This window comes from Filicampus tigris, chromosome 11 (genome assembly GCF_054856515.1).
Source record: "Filicampus tigris isolate MCC_2025a chromosome 11, RoL_Ftig_1.0, whole genome shotgun sequence".
Taxonomy (NCBI): Eukaryota; Metazoa; Chordata; class Actinopteri; order Syngnathiformes; family Syngnathidae; genus Filicampus; species Filicampus tigris.
In genome coordinates this window covers 2,677,544-2,698,513 of record NC_141227.1, presented here as the reverse complement: position 1 = coordinate 2,698,513, position 20,970 = coordinate 2,677,544, and the positions used below count along the sequence as shown (strand labels likewise).

At 40.2% G+C, this 20,970-nt stretch overlaps 2 protein-coding genes across 3 annotated transcripts; both read left to right on the top strand.

The window, feature by feature from the left end:
- Positions 1-6,984: 6,984 nt before the first annotated feature.
- On the top strand, positions 6,985-10,628 carry calhm3 (calcium homeostasis modulator 3). Its single transcript, XM_086045898.1, is given in 5 exon segments — positions 6,985-7,271; positions 8,808-8,935; positions 9,043-9,170; positions 10,171-10,591; positions 10,594-10,628. Coding segments are annotated over 5 exon segments (999 nt in total).
- A 3,947-nt stretch (positions 10,629-14,575) lies between these two features.
- On the top strand, positions 14,576-17,249 carry LOC147139415 (calcium homeostasis modulator protein 2-like). Of its 2 annotated transcripts, XM_086044392.1 has the most exons (4): positions 14,576-14,611; positions 14,702-14,781; positions 14,963-15,565; positions 15,812-17,249. In XM_086044392.1, the coding sequence occupies exons 3-4, from the start codon at positions 15,014-15,016 to the stop codon at positions 16,238-16,240; spliced, it is 981 nt and encodes a 326-aa protein (XP_085900518.1). In that variant the 5' UTR covers positions 14,576-14,611; positions 14,702-14,781; positions 14,963-15,013; the 3' UTR covers positions 16,241-17,249. The 2 variants fall into 2 exon arrangements, with proteins under 2 accessions (XP_085900518.1, XP_085900517.1); XM_086044391.1 differs by having other exon boundaries at positions 14,589-14,781.
- The last annotated feature ends 3,721 nt before the right edge of the window (positions 17,250-20,970 follow it).

Sequence of the window (20,970 nt, the reverse complement as noted above, 5' to 3'; positions counted from 1 at the left end):
ATCCTCTTTCATTTAGTTATGGTTACTCTCGTGGGGCGTTATTGTTTTGCGACTTGGCCTTGGCACCACGTACTCAAGACTCGATATACAGCATTAATTTTTCGAACCGTCTGCCCTCAACAAAAGAAAGCGGCAGCATATCGCGTCACTTTACAAATGAGTTGGGTAATCTTTGCTGTGCGGTGAGCATCGCAGCGCCTGGCTGGAACAAACGCTCTCATGCTCGTCTGCCTGCAGATTCACATCGAGATTTACTTTGGATGTGGTTTCTCGTCGCTCCAGGAGAGTGGTTGTAAGCGAGTTTATGCATACAAAGCCTACAGACGACCTTGTTGTCACCTGCTGCATCAAAAATACTCCCAAACGGTGCCGTTGTTTTTCGTGGTAGCTTCGACATCTTCAGAATTTACTTTTCTTCCTCAAACTTAGTGTCCCCGCCCCCTACTATTTGTGCGTGCAGGCAGGGTGGGGGAGACTTTCTCTCACTCGGTGCTCAGCTTGTTGACAGAGGCAGAGGCGTGAGGAACAAGATGCGTGATTCTTAATGCAGCGTTTAACCGACTAGTAAAATACTTCACGTTTAATAAATCGTAGACGGTTAAACGACTAGTCGCGCACATCTCAGGACTCGGGAGCCACACAAACAAAAGTAAGATTAATAAAATGAAGTACTGTACAAATTGTCCCCCCCAAAAATGAAGCAGTCTTATTTGAATTACATTTTTCACATGAACAGATTCACCAAAACAGTCCACATCTATTTTTAATATGTTTGTCCTCCATGTCATTCATATATATATGCTGTATATACATTTTGTTGCTTTTTTCCCCAATTACTTTAAAATGGCATCAATTATATGCAGATTTTCACTCGTTGCTGGCTGGCCCGCTGGCCTGCACAGTGGAACCGGGCCGGCCTGCAAGTATCGAAAATACACGTATGATTGATGCCCGTTGAGATGTATCGGGGAAAAAAACATAAGATCCAACATACATTTACCACAAAGAACGGGGGTTTGCTCTTCCCCAACAAACACAAAACAAAACAAAAAACATTAAGACTGGTCCATACGCTCCCAGGCGAGGATATTTACTACTTGGCCATGAATGCCCAAAAGTAGTGAAATGAGAGGAAATGTGAATATTTACTGCGCAAGGAAATTAAACGTTCATCCCTAAATTGGGGGCTACAGTGCTGGTAAAAGAGCCCTGTTTAGGTGTTTTTTTAAAAAAAAAAAAAATTTAAATCAAAGATTACATTTATTGGCTATTAGGTTGGTGGCACGGGGTCACTGGTTTGTCCATCCACCTCACAGTGCAGAGGTCTTGGGTTCAAATCTGGACTCTGGTGTTCCAGTGTGGAGTTCGCATGCCCACATGCTCGCGTGGGTTTTCTCTGGTTACACCAGTTTCCTCCCACATTCCAAAACTCTAAATTGTCCGTAGGTGTGACTGTGAATGGTTATCAGATAGATGAAGCATCTAAATCCATATGAATGGCTTTATATTAGCCAACAGGTTAACCAAAAACCAAAATGGGAATTACACATCGCATAATCAGTTAAAAGTCTCAGAGTCAGCGTGCCCTGATCTGAGCACGGGACCAGCTGGTGAAGATCAGCCCCATAAGCAGGGCCAGCCAGGGAGGAGACCAGCCCACATTGTTTAGATTTTGAAGACAGTATAAATGTGAGGGTTGCATGTTAGACCGTGCTCTTTTCTCCCCTCGCCCGTCTCGGATGAGAGCATTTGCGAGGATGGAAAAGCTGCCCAGATCTGATGATTCCTGAACTTCAGAGATGGAAAAGAAAACTGACGTGAAAATTCAATTGACTTGTGTGAGATCAAACGAACACGCTTTGAGTAAGTAGTTGTTTTGTAAATTGCTAATTGGGCTTATGGACTCGAGACCGACAAAAGATTTCTAAATAAGACTATACGTGCCCTGCAATCGACTGGTGACTAGTCAAGTCATTTATTGCTATAGCCCTTTATCACAAGAAAATCTCAAGAAATTACACCAGAATAAAAAATACATTAACAATAAAGATCAGTTAATTTTATAAATTATGAAGACAATGAAATCTTTAAACACTCAGCAGCAATAGCCTATGACAGACCTAAGTATTCAAGTTAAACAAAAGTTGTCATTACAGTACATGTATACACAGTTTGTGATTAAAAAAAAAAATACATACAATAACAGTTAATTATTGCTAACTATATTAGAACTCTTTTTATAATGAAAAAATACAGTAACTTTAAAACGTTTTTATGAAATTGCACATACTTTTTAGGCATTGAAATCTTTGAATGTTCAACAGCATATTGTAATGAATTGGGTTATCTGTGTTGTGGTCGTATTTATGTATTGCTGAGTTGTGATGTTTCCGAGGTTCATGAATGCACCGTACGGCAAGCGAGTGGGGCAGCGGAGAAAGAAGAGCGCGAGCAGTTGCACTTGGATTAATAAAAACGTGATTATTAAACTACGTCTGATGGCGTGTTCCTGGAAGACGCTACAATATGAAAAATCTCACTCTTTAAGTTGAACGTTTTTGCTCCCTCGTATCGGACAGTATCTGCGACAGAGCCGCCAATCTCATGTAGCAATGTCGGCACACAACTTTGGGACTCCTCCACGTACCTTTCCCCATCTGCAATTTTAACAGGAAAGCCAGAATGCTTCCAAACAGGAGACCGCACTGTACGCGGGGACCTTCGAGCTCTGGCTCTTTTCACTTATCTCTTGTGCCACCACTCTCATCTCCCGCATGCAAACAGTCAGCGTCCGTGCGTACGCTCGCGCTAATAAGTGGACCGAACCGAACATGCCATACCGAAACGTATTAATACACCTGAGTGTACCGTTACACCCCTAATCTTAACCCCCAGAAGGGCAAGGAAAAACAAAAAAAAAAAAAACGTGAGGAAAAATGAGAAACCTTGAGAAGGGACCACAGATGGGGGAATCCCCCTTCCAGGATGATCAGGCAGCAATGGATGCATAGTGGGCAACATTTAACACTATACTATACAATGTCAGTTAAAGTAATGTGAAAGTCAATCAAATGAAGTGCTGCAGGAAGACGACTTCAGTGAAGTGGGTCCCTGCCCAGTTGGTCAATGTAGATATATATCCATAGCAGCACCTCCGAGGATGTGGTCAACCTCCGATCTTGTAGGGGTCAGTTGCTGTGGGATCAAAAGAGCAACCTCCAATTTGGTCATCATCACTTAATTCCCAAGCCTGGGAAAAGGGGGCAGAGAAAAGAATAGAAGCGGCAGTAAAGGGGCCAACAAATAGTGGAACTAAATGCAAAAGTATACAAATAAGTCTTTAGTTGTTTTTTAAACATTTCTACTAGCTTTTTTACAACTATTGTACACTGCCTGGCGCCTGCCGTCTAAAGACAACTGTGATGCGCTTCCAGCATGCCTGTGACCCTAGTGAGGATAAGCGAGTCAGATAATGGTTGGATGGATTATTCCAAATGGTATGTTTGGCTCAAACAACACTGCTCCTCACCAAAAGAACACCATACTACCAACATTCAAGCATAGTGCTGACAGCATTATGTTTTTGGAGTATTTTACCTCTGCTCAAACTGGAGCTTTAAAGACACTGGCAAGAATTTCAAAACAGTTCAAAATAGTGATCACTGTGAGCACAAAAGCTTTGGGAAAAGCCTTCAAGAACGTCTGAAATTTAGTCTAAACCAGAGGTGGTGGCAGATGTGTGCTGACTAGAGGCTGATATTTTTTGGGGGTGGTATAGGATTAAATGTGATTACCTTTAATCACATGATTGGGACGGTACAGGATATAAAGTTCACAGGAGCGGGTTGATCCAGTAGGGGGAAAAAAAGTTGTACGAAATAGTAAAAGTCCATGAGGAGAAAGGGAAAGACAACCTTCAAGAAATGAATAAAAATGCAACTTCGGCCTTGGGGGAGGGCTTTTGTAATTTTGAGGGCTTGGGGAGGGCCTTTGTAATTTTTTTGTAAATTTGGGTGCATTTTTGTACAATGAGCCTTATGCAGAAATTATTACCAACAACAATATTTCGTTACCAATACAGATTTATAGAGGATGCAGACAGGAATGCCCTCTATCCCCTTCACTATTCATTCTCTCCATTGAACCATTTGCGATCACTTTGAGAGACCATGACATAATTCCAGGTATTAGGATAGGAGAAACTGACCATCGGATAGTTGTTTATGCAGATGCTATTTTATTTCTCAGAAAATTGGACAAATCTACTCCTTCCCTTCTAAATTTGATCAAGTCATTTGATAACATTTTGGGCTATAAAATTAATCATGTGAAATCATCCCAAATTCTGCTCAGCACTTTGGAATTGTGGATCCCTTTACTTACATGGCTTTTTAAGTTACCTCTAAACTAGAAAACATCCATCCATTATCGATACCGCTTAAACTCACAATGGTCGCGGGGCGTGCTGGAGCCTATCCCAGCCGTGTTCGGGCAGTAGGCAGGGGACACCCTGAATTGCCAGCCAATCGCAGGGCTCTCAGTGACAAACATCCGCATTCACAATCACACCTAGGGGCAATTTAGAAAGTCCAATCAACTTACCATGCATGTTTTTGGAAAGTGGGAGGAAATCGGAATACCCGGAGAAAACCCACGCAGGCACGGGGAGAACATGCAAACTCCACACAGGTAGGCCGGGGCCGGGATCGAACCCACGACCTCTGAAGTGTGAGGCGGACGCGCTACTAGAAAACATTGTGAATGTTCATTGCAACCCAGCACTTACACAAATTTCTAAGATTCTTGTAAGATGGTCACGCTTTCCAGTCTCTCTATAAAGGTAGAATCAACATACTTAAAATGAATGTACTTCTTAATCCTCCTAAGTATCCCCTTGCCACCTTCCAAATTGAAAAGCTATTCCATGATTTCATATGGAAAAATAAGAGACTTAGGCTTCGTCCATCCCTTTTATATTTTCCCTATGACACAGGTGGTTTACAGTGCCCTAATATTCTGTGGTACTACTGGTCTGTTCAGCTGAGGACACTCATCTTTTATTTTACTGCGGAGGGGATCCCTGCCATGACGGGGCATTGAGTCAAAATCCTTCAAGCTCCCGCTCCCTGCTTATTTATACTCAGATGAGCCTAAAAAACCGAAAAGGTCTTGCCCCAATCCTTTTGTACAAAACATAATTTGTACAAAACAATTCAGGAAGTACTTTAAAGATGCCTCTCATCGCATTTCAACCTAAACTGGGGTAATAGTTTATTTAGCCCAGGAAAAACATTTACAGTATGGGCAGATAATGGGGCAAAACAAATAAAAGACATTTATGGTTATAATGGGAATATTCTGACATTCGAGGAGTTTGTGAGGAAATAATATTCCTCGTGAAGAATTTTCAAGTACCTTCAGTTAAGGAGTTTTATTAGAGCAAATCACAATCAATATATGTCTTGGGTTAGGGTTAGGGTTAGGTGCCCTACTAGGATTGTGGAAATTATGACAAAGACTCTTTTTAGAAAGGGCATTATCTCAGAATTTTATGATTTTCTAAAAGTCTCCTTGGTTGAGTCTTCTAATTCCAAGATCAAGGCATGGAATTCGGATTTGCAGGTGAAATTAACTTACCAACAGTGGAATATTGCATTTAAATCAGCTCAGACAGGAACAAGTAATACTCATTTGAGACTTCTACCATACAATTGGTTGATGAGGGTTTACATAACTCCCCAAAAATTGAACAAATGTAATATTCCCGACACTTGCAATCGTTGTGGTGTGCATAAGATATCCCTTTTCCACTGCATTGGGCTGCATGTGTGAAATTTGAAACGCCATGAAAAAATATTTTTGAAGCCTCTTGCGGGCTAAGAGGGAAATAACTTAAAGTATGGGCAAGCCATGCATCGGAATGTGGTTTAGGGAATTATCTTATTGTTTACCATTGGAAAGAAATCTCTTATATTCTTAAAAATAAGCAGGACACAATTCAAGCCGTATGGGGACGGTTCATTGAATATGTTAAGAACTATGACTTGTCTCATTTGTTTAATGACTCCACAGCGGAATAGAGCTATTATGAGACATGCATGACTCTGTTGTTTCACCCTTTACCCACTGGATTGTACTATAAGATTTGAATACTCACGACTATGTATTTTTTATTAGGTGCATGTTTTTGTTTTTATTTTGTTTGTATTTACTGGTTTGTTGGCACTGCTGTAGTGATGTACTGTATATTTGTGTATGTCAAGGGTTGACTGAATATATTGGTTCTTTATCTGCTTTTGTGTATTTATTTGTAATATGGACCTAAATTGAATGTAAACATGCTGTAACTTGTGCCACTTTGGTTGCTTTGTTTTGTATTCTAACTTTGACAAATTCAATAAAGATATAGTTAAATAAATGCGAGTTTAGGGATTTTTTTTCTGTGGGAGTGGGATGGGCCAGGAGTGAAAGTCCACTCCCGTGCCACCCTGTAGTGCTGACTCCCATTCAAAATGAGTTCAAATGCGTTTGGAGGGTGTGCACACTATCTGTTATTTTGACTTCCTCTCTTGAAATGATTTTTTTAAAGAATAAATCAATTGAGTTGTACATGTTTTAGGTCACATCAATGACTAAAGAAGCTTTGAATTTGTCTCATTGTTTTATACCACATTTGAACTGGGGTGTGTAGACTGTGTCGTCGACGTCTGTCTTTGTGAGCTTTTATAGGAATGCAAAAGGGCCAGGGTGTGGTCACACTGTTCAGGTGTCAGGTGATTTATCATGCATACATCCTCCCTGGCACACTGCAGAAAGGACTTCATGACCGAGTATGTCAGCGCAGTGAATGGAACCCCCTGTTTTGCCTTTAGGTTTAGGAAATTAGCACATGTCAAGTTTATTTAAGAATAATCAGACATAGTTGTACTCCAAGTGCTAGTCTCATCAATTGCTTGTTGTTTGAATTTAGCTACTCTTGAAAGGATGGAGCGTCTGAAATTAATTTTGCAGTATTTCCAGTCGAACTCTGAATCAATCTCCAATGGGATTTGCATCGTCCTCGCCTTGGTCAGTGTCAAGCTTTACACCAGCTTCGACTTCAACTGTCCGTGCCTTCCACAGTACAACAAACTGTACTCTTTGGGGGTGATGGTCGTTCCACCCATTATCCTTTTCTTCCTGGGGGTCCTGGTCAATCGACATACAGGTGTCATGATGGATGAGTGGATGAGACCTACTGGGAAACGATCTAAAAATCCTTCTGTGGTGAAGTAAGTCCAACTTTTTATATACTGTACATCAGCAACTGAAATACAGTATTCTTTTAAGAGCTGTTAACAGTAGCGTAGATGTCGTAGGGTTGGTGAATTTTGTAAACCCATGGGCCCTCTTGTGACCAATTGTTTTATTTTTTTTTTTTTATGTAATGTCACGGTTGAGCCTTGCAGCAGCGGGTAGCACGGAGTGTAACGGCAGACTGGGTCACTGCATTGTGCTGGGGGATCGAGCCATTCCAAACTAGGACCGTTCAGATTTTTCTTTCACCAACTTTTAATCAAAACTCTCTCTTGTGTCCTTGTTTGTAGCTGATACGACAAACGCCCTCGGAGAAGATACGTAAATGTTTGAAAACAGGCGACTTTTTTGACCTAACTTTTAGTTTGAAGGGGGAATTGCAGACATCCTGTTGAATTTAGCTGGGAATTGTCAATTTATGAAATGTAGGTCTTATCTAGATCTACACTTAGTATGTGTTTCATGTGTGTTATGACATTCCTACTGGGAGTTATAGGCAGTTTAGTTTAGGTTTTTATCTTAGTGGGCGCTAAGTACAATTTGGGGTGTTGGAGTTTGTTTTTTAATGGTAACGCAATTATTTACGTGTTGTTATTTATATTATGTGGTCATGTATGCCATTTATTTATGAATTTAATTTTCCTGTATGTATAGGGTCTGGGGAAAGGGTGGGAATGGATGGCAATAAAACAAGGCGGCCATTGAAATTCTGTCACGGTCTAATCAGGGCTTACTTATTCCTTACTGTTTTGGCTTTTTTCTGTCCTTCTAGTTGAGTGTGCAATGTCCGGCCCCTTTGAAATCAAAACCCATGTGGAATGCAGCCCAGCTATGCCACTGGCTCTGAGGGACGGTTCTGCTGATCCTTAAAAAGTCTTAAAAGGGATCTAAAAAAACAGCCTATATTGGCATTAAAATGTCTTAAAGACGGAAGTCAACCCAAACATATGGGTTTTTTTTTCCAAGAAAATGTTCTATGCAGGCCTGCTAGTTGAAACAGGAAGTTAAAATGTTAACATGTGATAAGTAAGATTTTACCATTGTAAATAGTCTTAAATCTCAAAATAAGTTAAGATTCTTAAAAATATATATTTGCAGAGTGACTCAAGTTACCTCGAAGCAATCACAACAGTAGAGCCAACAGAACAGTGATGTGATTTCAGCAGATTCACATCATTTATGGACTTAAGCTATTTTAGACAACATAGGGCATTGGGAACATAAGGAAATTGGTGTTTAATTTGGAATTAAAAAGTCTTGAATTTAACTTGCTTTAAGATGTAGGAACCCTGAGCAAAAGTGACTGCCCATTTGTCACACAATTTTACCAGAGGAGTAAAAAATAATGACCATTCAAAGAGGGCCCATCTCATATTTTCATACATTTTCTGTGCCTGCAATCACACTCGTGAGGACACCCAATGCTTTTGTCTTGTCTGTATGTACTGTATTTCACTGCTGAGACAAGTGACAGAATGAGACAGGGGACAAATATTCCTCTCTTTTTGCAGATATTTATTTTCAGCCATGATCCAGCGGGCCCTACTGGCGCCAATGGTGTGGATCCTAGTCACCTTGCTGGATGGGAAAATATTCATCTGTGCCTTCAGTGTGAGTGTCGATCCTGTACTCTTCTCAGGTAATAGTCTGTACAGAACCATTTGTCCAGTATACACAGTACACACGTGTGAAATTTGTGTTCTTTTCTCTTGTATGTGACACATCATGTTTGTATAATGCCCTCAGGTATGCCCAACAACACTGGACTGGATGTGATCAAAATAATGGCCAAAGTGCCCTGCAAGGAGGACGTCATCTTCAGGAATAGCTCTTTCCACAAAGCAGTGTCTCGTTATGTCCGCTGCTATTCACAAGTAATCGACAGCATACCTGAACACCCGCAGTATATTCAGCTCCAAAATTGTGAAATCTGTGAAATGTTGTCACATAGCCAAAGTTCCAAAGAATTTGTTTCATTGACGGCAGCATGGTGCTGAGTATGTCTGGGTTCTGGGTTAGCATCTGGGCTAAGACATTTCTATGTAGAGTTTGCATGTTTTTCTCCTGTATTTTGATAAAGTGTTTGTTCTTTTTATTCAAATTGCTGACTTACATTATCATTACTTACGATTAACGGAAATTAATTTAAACGGAAAGAAGAGAAAATAACAGCCTCTTTTTTCAAGAGCTTTTTTTCATCTTTGAAAAGTAAGAACATTTGATGCCATTTCAACATTGAAAAGTACAAGCACTGAATTACTGAAGACATTATACAGCAAACATGTAATGACAGTTTATTTTTCAATCAGTTGGCGTCCTTGAAGCAGAAACTGCTTTGCCGTCTGACCTTTTCAATGGAAATGCTTAAAGAGGGGGTCAATCCCCAAAAATTCATTGCAGTAATATGTTCTATGCGCCTTCACGAGTCTAAACATGGCATTCTGATTAATATTGCGTTTGTGGAATATGAGTTGAGCAGCAAAATCCACCCGTTTTTAGACATCTCAGGGTGCGGCCATTTTGTCACTTCTGTCAATTGAAATTGACGTCACAGTTGCTCACGGCTCAGGTAATGACCAATCACGGCTCACGTTTTCTGAAGCTGAGCCATGATTGGTCGTTACCTGAGCCCTGAGCAACTCTGATGTCATTTTCAGTCGACAGCAAGTGGCGAAATGGTTGCCCCCTGACATGGACAAAAACGGGTGGATTTTACTGCTTAACGTATATTCCCTAAACGCAATGTTATTCAGTATGCCGTGTTTAGACTAGTGGGGCTGCACAGAACATAATATTGTAAAGACATTTTTTGGGTTTATTCCTCGTTAAATTAAATTTCTTTCTGATGATGACTAATACTCTATTCCTGTCAAGGCAGTTGGTTGGTCCGTCCTCCTTTTCCTAATTGTACTGGGAGCACTAGGACGATTCCTCAAGCCTTGTTTTGACGACCATGCGACCTTCCTGCAGACACGCTACTGGAGCAACTACCTTGATGTGGAGCAGAAGCTCTTTGATGACACTTGTGTCCTCCATGCGCGAAACTTTGCCCGGACATGTGTTGTGCAGTTCTTCGAAGACATGAGGCAGGATGTTGAAATTTGTCCCCCACATGCTCAATTCATGAAACACTTCACAGAGGACTCGGAAGAGGAAGAGGAGGAGAGACTTCATGGTATAACAAAGCAAGAGCAAGTTGACAACTTACTCCAAAAATGGTACTTCAGTAAACCTGAACTGGATGTAACTAAAGCTGCCTACAGACCCAGGATGTGTGTTACCTGCCAGGAAGAAAGGAGAAATCTACTATTGTGACGTCTTCTTGTGGGTAAATGCTTGGTGGTTATGTTTACCATGATGGCGTCATCAATAACTTCATATCGTAGGGTCACCAACGTGGTGCCCGCGAGCACCAGGTAGGACCACATGAGTAGCCTGCGGGCCTGTTCTAAAAATAGCTCACCAGTGATGGAACGTTGTGATTTCTTAGGAATGTTTTTGAAGTGATCATTTGAAAATGTAAGCATTTTATAGAAATAAAATGTTGCATACTGATATTTACTAATTGCAACCGTGTTAATCATTGCTGATAATTAATTTGATAGTTTTTGTTCATTTCAAATGTGTGTTTCAAACTGGTAGCCTGTCACATTATTCAGTACCCAAGAAGTAGCTCCCAGTTTCAAAAAGGTTGGTGACGTCTGTTTAAGACTGTTAAATTGATTAGATTTGTGTGATAGTAAGGGTCTTCTTGGATGTTTTGGATGAATAATTAGTTGCTAGTGCTATTGTACATTTCTTTATGAAGGTCATTCTGGAAGCCTAATCTCAAAATGCTGTTTTCATTCCATAATCACATTTAAAGCGGAAGTCAACCCAAGCATCTTTTTTTTTTTCAAGAATATGTTCTATGCAGGCCCTCGAGTTGAAATACGGCATTCTGATTAATATTGGCCTTGCAGAATATGAGTTAAGCAGCAAAATCCACCCGTTTTTAGCCATCTCAAGGGGCGGCCATTTTATCAGCTCAGCTGTTTCTTTTTAAGATGAGCCACGATTGGTCGCTATCTGAGCCCGGAGCATCTGTGATGTCATTTTCAGTCGACAGAAGTGACAAAATGGCTGCTCCCAGAGATGGCTAAAAATAGGTGGATTAACTCTTATTCCACAAACGCAATATTTATCAGAATGTCTTGTTTCAATTAGTGGGCCTGCATAGAACATATGAGTGGAAAAAGTTATTCGGGTTGACTTACTCTTTAAGGATGATTATGCTATTGGATTTCCCAATAATGATAAAGTTTCAGACGTCTACATGTTGACTTCAAGTCCTCCATCTTGAGAGTATGATGATAGCCCAGGGGTGTGCAATTCCAGTCCCCAAGGGCCGGTATCCTGCATGTTTTATGTCACCCTACTGCAATCCACTTGATTCAAATGATCAGGATCGTTCACCAGAATAAAAAATACACTAACAATAAAGATCTCTAAATTTTGTAAATTATTAAGACACTGAAATCTTTAAACACTCAGCAGCAACAGCCTATGACACATCTAAATATTCAAGTAAAAGACAAGTTGTCATTACAGTACATATACACTTTTTGTGATGAAAAAAAAATACATACAATAACAGTTACAATTATTGCTAACTATATTAAAACTCTTTTTATAATGAAATATAGTAACTTTAAAGTCTTTATGAAATTATTTACACTTTTTAGGCATTAAAATCTTTGAATGTTCAGCAACACATTGTAAGGAATTGGGTTATCTGTGTTGTGGTCGGATTTGTGTTTTGCTGAGTTCTGATGTTTCCGAGGTTCATGAATGCATCGTACGGCTAGCGAGAGAAGCAGTGGAGAACGAAGAACAAAGCTGCTGTTGTATTTTGTTTTTGGCTAAAAATACTGCTTGCTTCCTCGTCTAAGAAACATTAAAAGTCGGATGTTCGTTATTATGTTAGACGTGTGACATGCAACATAGCCGCCAATCTCATGTAGCAATGTCGGCACACAACTTTGGGACTTATCCACATAACTTTCCCCATCGGCGATTTTAACAGGAAAGCCAGAATGTTCCCAAACAGGAGACCGCAGTGTACAGGGGACCTTCGAGCTCCCTTGTTATGCTCCCATACTTGTTTGCGTATGCCATTATAATGCCATTTATCCATGCATTTATGATTTATCACGGCTTCTGGCGTCCTGGCTCCTCTTTAGTGCCGCCGCCCTCCTCTCCCGCATGCAACAGTCAATAGCGCCCGTGCGTAAGCTCGCGCTAATAAGTGGACGGAACTGAACGCAAGTGGACTGAACCGAACATGCCATATCGAAACCTATTAATACACCCACGTGTACCGTTACACCCCTACTGATTATATGATGATTTGAATCAGATGTGTTGTAGCAGGGAGAGCTGGAAAACAGGCAGGACACCGGCCCTAGGGGACTGGAATTCCACACCCCTGTAATGGCCCCACCATGCTGGACATTTGGTCGTGTTCGTAGGTTTGAAAAGCTTCACCTTGACACATCCAGACATATAACTCAATCTTTGTCTCATTTGACCATAAAACCTTTTGTTCAAAAGGTATTTGGCTCTCACTCCAGATTGATGTAAAACTTGTTTTACTGATCCTCCAGCAGTTTCCAGTTAATGACCGGTTTGAGACCTTGTGGTTTCTGTGTTGTTCCTGAAAATCCTAACAATTTCTTCTCTGCTTGAGAGTGACAGTTTGGATCTTCTTCCAGACCCTGGAAAAGTGGTGACAAATAACTCATTTTAAATTTGATTTGATATTACAATTCTTGTGTGCCGCGTCTATCCACTTGTTGCTACAAAGGAATTTACAGATTGTGGTATTAAAGGGAAGTGAACCCCCAAAAATTCTTAGCAATAATATGTTCAATGCGCCTTCACTAGTCTAAACATGGCATTCTGATTAATATTGCGTTTGTGGAATATGAGTTAATCTGTTGATTGAAAATGACATCACAGTTGCTCAGGGTTTGGATAACGACCAATCACATCACATCTGTATTCTGAAGCGGAGCCATGATTGGTTGTAACCTCAGCCCTGAGTAACTATGATGTCATTTTCAGTCGACAGAAGTGACAAAATGGCCGCCCCCTGAGATGACTAAACACGGGTGGATTTTGCTGCTTAACTCATATTCCACAAACACAATATTAATCAGAATGTCATGTTTCGACTAGTAGGCCCGCATAGAACATATTCTTGTAAAAAAAACAAAAAACAACAACATTTGGGGTTGATTTCCACTTTAATAAAGGGTATTCTATTTTATTGTCAGAGGGGCAAGTCAGACAGCACAGATGCTTTGAATAGGTGAAGGTGTAGTCTTAAAATTTTGCATAGGAGGGCGATCCACCCACAGGTTCTCATGGAAACATGCAAAGAGATATTTGAAACTTAATTCAAAGGATATGGTTTATTTCTCTGACAGCACATAATTACATAATTTAAATGTTTTGAATACATTTTCTTTAAAACCAAATACATAATCTAAAAAAGTTTTGGATTGAGCCCAAAACATAGCATATAACGTGTCAAATGTGTCATGTATTGTTTTCCCATTGTGATAGTAGAAAGGCACATTAATGAAAACTCAATGACTGTCAGATGTGACCATATTCATACATTTGAGGTAGGAGACGATTTTTTAAAAATTGTATTTACATACTCTTTGTCTTTGTTATCCCTCAAGGGGAAATTCAACTGATACTCTTCTATATAGCTTTTGTATTGCACGCCACACAGAGAACCAGATCAGACACATGCAAGCATGTAAGGTGATATGTCAGAGTGAATGGGGCACCAAAGAGTGTTGCGCCTTTTGAGCTGGGGGGTGGGGACAGTTCCAAACAGCATGAGAAGCAGACTAGCATCTCTCCAATGACTGGTCGCCATTTTTAAATTTGTCTGCAGCGGGACTTGATTCACAGCCCTCTAATATGCATACATGTAAGTATAGACAGTATATACTGTACTGTATCTCATATATGAACAATATATAACTCATTGATCATTTCCCCCTAAAACTACATCAGTTATAATTTATTGTACTTGGATTACAGAGCATATATTTCATAATTTATAAATAATCATATTTTACTCTTTATGCTAACGGATGCATTCATTGAGCAAGCTTTTCCAGTTCCTGACTTGGCTGTGTTTGCACATGTTTTCACTTGTAGACCTAGTTTTTTTTTTTCCACTGGGGAGGAAACCAGAGGGCAGGTCCTCGCTGTGAGTCATCGCTGGTGCCCACAAAGCTCACACAAACTCAAAGTTGAGCTCAGAATGAGAAGGAAGACTTCTCGTTTCATTTGAAAAAGTACATTTTGGCCAGTCTTTTTTTCATTCTTTTTTTTTGTTTAGATACCCAGCTTTACAGAAGGCATCGCTAAATGGATTATACAAATTCAGTCACATGTTTTGCCTGAGGACACTGGAAGGCTGTAAGTTAGCATGACTTTGATTGTTCACTTTTTTAATCATATGGTTCCCAACATCTGTGCATGTGAATGTAATTCACACTTCAAAATGATGGATTAGATCATGTGATTTTAGAAGTACATTTAACACATTAAACTTTTAATGACTTTATCTTTTTTTTCCTCCCTTTTTTCCTCTTTTTAGCTTGACATGACTTCAGCTCAGCTTCAGTGATCTTACCCGAACATCCCAAACATGGCCGCTTATGCCCTTGTCAGGGAGAACTTTCAATTTGCGTCTCTCTTCTTCAAGAGTAAAGATGTGATGGTCTTTAATGGTTTGATTGCTCTGGGCACTGTGGCGAGCCAGACAGCGTACAATGTTTTTGCTTTTGATTGTCCATGTTCCCCTGGGAGAAATTACTACTATGGCATAGCTGCCATTGGTGCTCCAGCGTTGGCATTTTTCATCGTTGGAGTAATGTTGAACAAGAGAACCTGGGACCTAGTATCGGAGTGTCGCCTCAGGAGGTTCCGCAAACTGTCAACAGCAGCAGCATTTGCAGTATTGGGAAGTGTGGTTGGTCGAGCCGTGGTGGCACCTCTTACGTGGACTGTTTTATCCCTGCTTCAGGGTCTGGCATACACATGTGCCCTAAGTGAGTTTACTGATCCCAGCACCGTGAAGGGCTTCCCTCCCGGTTATAATTCGGAGGTCATGGCAATATTCCCTTGCAAGGAAAGTGTTCCAACAGAGCTGGAAGGATTTTGGGCAGAAATTGACCGACGTCTGAAATATGAGTCACAGGTAGTGGAACGTTTTACCAGAGCCATCTAATTTTCCCACCAATATTGATTTGAAAAAGCCTTCAAGAAATATTTGGTTAATAAAAACAAACAAAAAAAGTCTCTGAAGTAAGAACAAATGCATTATTCATCAGCAATTTATGAGCCAGGATGACACAAGTGTAGACTGGCATAACTCAAAGTATAAACGTGCAAAAATACCACACCTAACAATTGTCTGACTTAATTATTGTATTGTTGTTTTCAGCTGATAGGCTGGCTGGTGGTTGCCGGGACTTCTCTGATGGTGTTCATGGTTATGTGCACAAGACATTGCTCCTCGCCTCTTGGCTACCAGCAGGAAGAATACTGGTCCAAGTATCGCGTCAATGAAAAGACCCTCTTTCGTCGTACAGCCGCTGTCCACGCCCAACTCATGGCGGCAAAGTATGTTCAGAGCTTCTTTGGTTTCGTGGCTTTGGAGAAAGATGAGAAGGAGCATGTCGTCGAACACCAGGCTGCAGCCAGTCCCATCTCCAGCACAGAGTGGAACAGAGTGACTGGTGTCTACCTTTACAGGGAAAAGAATGGACTACCTCTATACAGCAGGCTCAATAAATGGGCCACATACACCGCGGAGCACAATGTGGAGGGTTTTGATAAAGAAATGGATGTATTTGACAGTTTTATTACTTAGCACAATCCAGTCACTGCAACCAAACGTGTTTCATTTCAGAACGTTGCTGCCTTTCTTGACTTGTTTGTCAGACTCTGTAAAAGCAACATCGATTGGCCTGAAATTCATCCATCCATCCATTATCTGTACCGCTTCTCCTCACAAGGGTCGCGGGGCGTGCTGGAGCCTATCCCAGCTGTCTTTGGGCAGTAGGCGGGGGACACCCTGAACTGGTTGCCAGCCAATCGCAGGGCACACAGAGACAAACAACCGCACTCACAATCACACCTAGGGGCAATTTAGAGTATCCAATCAACTTACCGTGCATGTTTTTGGAATGTGGGAGGAAACCGGAGTGCCCGGAGAAAACCCACGCAGGCACGGGGAGAACATGCAAACTCCACACAGGGAGGCCGGAGCCGGGATCGAACCCACGACCTCTGAACTGTGAGGCGGACGTGCTAACCAGTCGACCACCGTGCCGCCGCCTGAAATTCATTTAGTTCAAAATAAATAGGTCACCATTAAAGTTGGAAATCCAGATTTAGGACAATAACTTTTTGTGGTTTAGTTTTGTAACTGACTCACTCGTGATGTGCTGTGTGGTCAGTCTCTTCAAACAATCTCTTAACTTTAATCACGAATGAGGAGGGGTGACAAATGCATAAAGTATGTAAGCTGTTGCTCATAAACTGGAATTATTTTGTTTTCACTGAAAATCCACAGTTTATTTCATTTTAAATGCATCAGTAATCACTTTTGACCAAATGCAATTCTTAGATTCCAGTATGTGTCACAATTACCTTAACATTAACATTTGTTTGCATTTAATGAAGAGAAGTAAAAACATGTTGTTCCAACAAATCCCAAAATAACAGTGTATCTAAAAATGGAGGTATAAATTACAATTTAGCTCTAGTGAAACAAAACATTTGTTTCTCCCTCCACTTCTTTTTCCTTTTCGAAACTTGCCACTCTTTCTTAACTTAATGAAAATAGATAAAAATTCCAAATGAAAACTTTTACTGCACTGGGGATATATATATATGTATATATATATATATATATATATATATATATATATATATATATATGTATATATATATATATATATATATATATATATATATATATGTATATATGTATATTATATGTATATATATGTATATACATATAATATACATATACATGTATATTATATGCATATATCCCCCTTATTTTTTATATGTATGGTTACATAAAGACATGTTCCTTTTTTTTTTTTTTGCCAAAGGAGGAAATCCTGTGCCTGTGCCTTCGTTAGCCTGAACCTGGACTTAACCTAACAAACTTGGTTGTTTATGGGAGATTTCTTTTTTTTTCTTTCTTTCTTTTTTTTTTTTTTTTTTTTAGTATGAATGTGCTAAATATTTGGAATGGTCATCATTTAATCTGTGAAGTCTGTCTGTTGTGTTTTGGGTTGGCCCCTTGATGTTGTCAGTTATATGGTCCTTTGCTGTCACCTATATTTTTTCATATAGGATTGGGCACGGCCTGGTATCTGTAAGTATTTAAGCTCGAGTGGCTCAGTGACACGTCCGAACGTCAAGCTTTTTTCTATACCCTTTGCATCCAGCCCTGTTCACTGTTGTTACTTGGTACCATTTTTGTGTATAAAGATGGACTTTTACTTTTTCACTTCCGTGTCCTGTCTTCTTCTGGGTCCAAATTCTGCTCCTCACATGACACTGCCCTTCCTGCTTGGATGGAGTAGGCCTGTACTGCCTGGATACAGCAGCCAATCATATTACAGCGGTGTGTGTTCTGCCTAGTACTCTAGTGGGAGTCATAATTACGAGATAAGTCACGCTCAGTTTCGCTCATAGCGTGTGTCTTGGCTGCATGGCTTCCATTCGTTTACGGGTTATTTATCTTTTTTGTCCAATCAGTCCTCAGTTTCGATGTGCCATGCAAATATTTCGTCGAGCGCCCTCACAATCTCAAGTACAGGCGTCGACCTCACACACACTGTTGAAATCCCTAGTTCTTCTTTCAGATAATCAGATTTTAAATTTGCCTCTCACCGCCTTCTAGTAGGCCTGATGATGAATGAGTTCCTCCGTCCTCTAATTGGTTCAGCTACATTTAGCTTCTGATTGGTTGAGCTCTACGTGAATCAAAGCTTGATTTGATGGAGGATGTTGGTAGACCATGATTAAAACTTCACTTTCAAGGCGCACTTTTCAAGAAAAACTGGACTTTATGGGGCTAGATCAACCATCACTGTTGCTAGTGGCGTGTTTCAACCTAGAAACAAATTTTTCTGTGCACTTTTTGAGCTTGTATGTATGAATGGAACAGTTAGCTTCCACAGACAGGAAGGAGGCTCTGCATTAGCTCTTCTGGTGAGAACGATGCATTTTATTTGAAGTTTTTATATTGATAAATATTGATTGTGAACTGCTATATTGTAGCTATATTGTAGTTTAGAGGTTCTGAGTTCTTGGTGATGTTAAAAACTTCACTTTCAAGGCGCACTTTTCAAGAAAAACTGGACTTTATGGGGCTAGATCAACCATCACTGTTGCTAGTGGCGTGTTTAAACCTAGAAACACATTTTTCTGTGCACTTTTTGAGCTTGTATGTATGAATGGAACAGTTAGCTTCCACAGACAGGAAGAGGTTCTGAGTTCTTGGTGATGTAATAAAAGTAACTGTTTTTTTTTTTTGTTGACTTTGTAATAATGGTATTCATCCTCAAATACATGAAATGCTCTTCTGTAATACCACACATTGGCCTCTTTCGTTTGTAGATGTGAATCTGCCATGTATGCGATGCATCTGCAGTATCATAGCTCATCTGTGCATATCCGATCTACACGTCATCAAAAGCCCAATATGCGCTCCACACGGGCAGGGAAGAGTGCTTGGCATGGAGACTGCTGACAATAGTCCGTATATGTGCCAGGTTGTCTTTAGTAGTAACATGCCCTGCAGTGTGAACGTAGCCATAAGTTATATAGCGGGTGTTTTTATTTGTACATTATTTTGTGACCTGATGGCATTATTAAGAGGTGGATTAGGTCACTATACCTACTTAAGGCCCAGGTCAAAAACGCCCCACCTGCCACTGCTTTCTACCAACTCCTTTCCCAAATACAGAGATCTTTAAACACAAAGATACCATATTTCTTCGACTTCAATGGCCTCTCACTTCAACATCTATTGGCAAAATCCTTGATGACCCCTTATAATGTCTTCAAATGGTGGTACAAATTCCCCATACAAATACAAATGAATTACATGTCTTATTTTAATAGGAAACAATTTTACAGAGCGTGTCTTTCTTTTTGGAGGGAGTGTTACAGTGCCTAATCACTCAATTCTTTATGTGGAGAAGGATTTTCAATTTCATTCTAAATAGTACATAAAGCCAGTGTAGCGAGGCTACCACTGGGGATATTACAATTACTTTTGGTTTAACACAGTACTCGGGCTGCATCATTTTGGATCAGTATGAGAGTCTTGAACAATTTGCTGAACAAGCCTTTAAGGGGGGTTGCAGTAATCCATCCTAGAGGCCAGCCTAGAAGTGTTTTATTTTGTTACTAATAAGTTTGATAGATATTTTAAATGACTGTGGTACATAGCCTGCCAATAAGAATGTAATGTTCACTTAAGCACACTTTCAAGCATCCTAGACGTAGGATCAAGTAGAGATTAGGTCAAGCGGGTAAATTGAAGACTAACTTGCAGAATTATCAGACAAAAACTGCAAAAACTGAAACAAATTGTATTTAATTTAACTCCGTCTGTGCAGACTTGACAGCGTCTGAATGACAATTTTAACGTTTCTTCACAGGGGTGCAAATAATATTGACCGTACAGGTTGTATCACTCATAACAATAACAAAACACTCATAACCCTGTTTTTGTTTGTTCTGTTTTTTTTTTTTAAGTTTAGCATAAATTCTCACAGCACATGATTTTGCTGTATTTTTATGCTCGTCTTACTGGTATACCTGCAAGACCAGTACGAAAAACATTCATTCATTCATTATCCATACCGCTTAGCCTCACAAGGGTCGCGGGCGTGCTGGAGCCTATCCCAGCTGTCTTTGGGCAGTAGGCGGGGGACACTCCGAATTGGTTGCCAGCCAATCGCCGGGCATACAGAGACAAACAAACATCCGCACTCACAATCACACCCAGGGGCAATTTAGACAGTCCAATCAACTTACCATGCATGTTTTTGGAATGTGGGAGGAAACCGGAGTACCCGGAGGAAACCCACGCAGGCACGGGGAGAACATGCAAACTCCACACAGGGGGCCTGAACCCACGACCTCTGAACTGTGAGGCGGACGTGCTAACCAGTCGGTCACCGTGCCACCCCACGAAAAACATCAAAAACGTTTTTATTTAATTTTTAATTTAATTAATTTATTATTATTATTATTATTATTATTATTTTTACAGTTTAAAGGTATTACTTCCTAAAACTATTTCCCAAGAGCAGCGGGACCCAAGCATGACTCATGACATGCACATGACATTAAACGTGGTCACTGGTCAGACTTTTCGGTTCATTTTGCATGACTCGTCTACAGCAATTAAATTATCTGACTATTTGTACGTCTCATAAAGTAATTTGATTACACTTTTACTTGAAATTATTTTGAGACGAGTAAATTGTTCTCAGAGCAAAACAAAAACATCAATTACTATACTTCTGTCAATGACCGGAGAAAAAAAATTAACACAGAATTTAT

Bases quoted from the DNA above. Each gene is read 5' to 3' on its own strand.
- LOC147139415 (XM_086044392.1), top strand. From the start codon at position 15,014: ATGGCCGCTTATGCCCTTGTCAGGGAGAACTTTCAATTTGCGTCTCTC. The intron at 15,566-15,811 runs GTAGTGGAACGT...TGTTGTTTTCAG, and splicing joins GTCTGAAATATGAGTCACAG to CTGATAGGCTGGCTGGTGGT.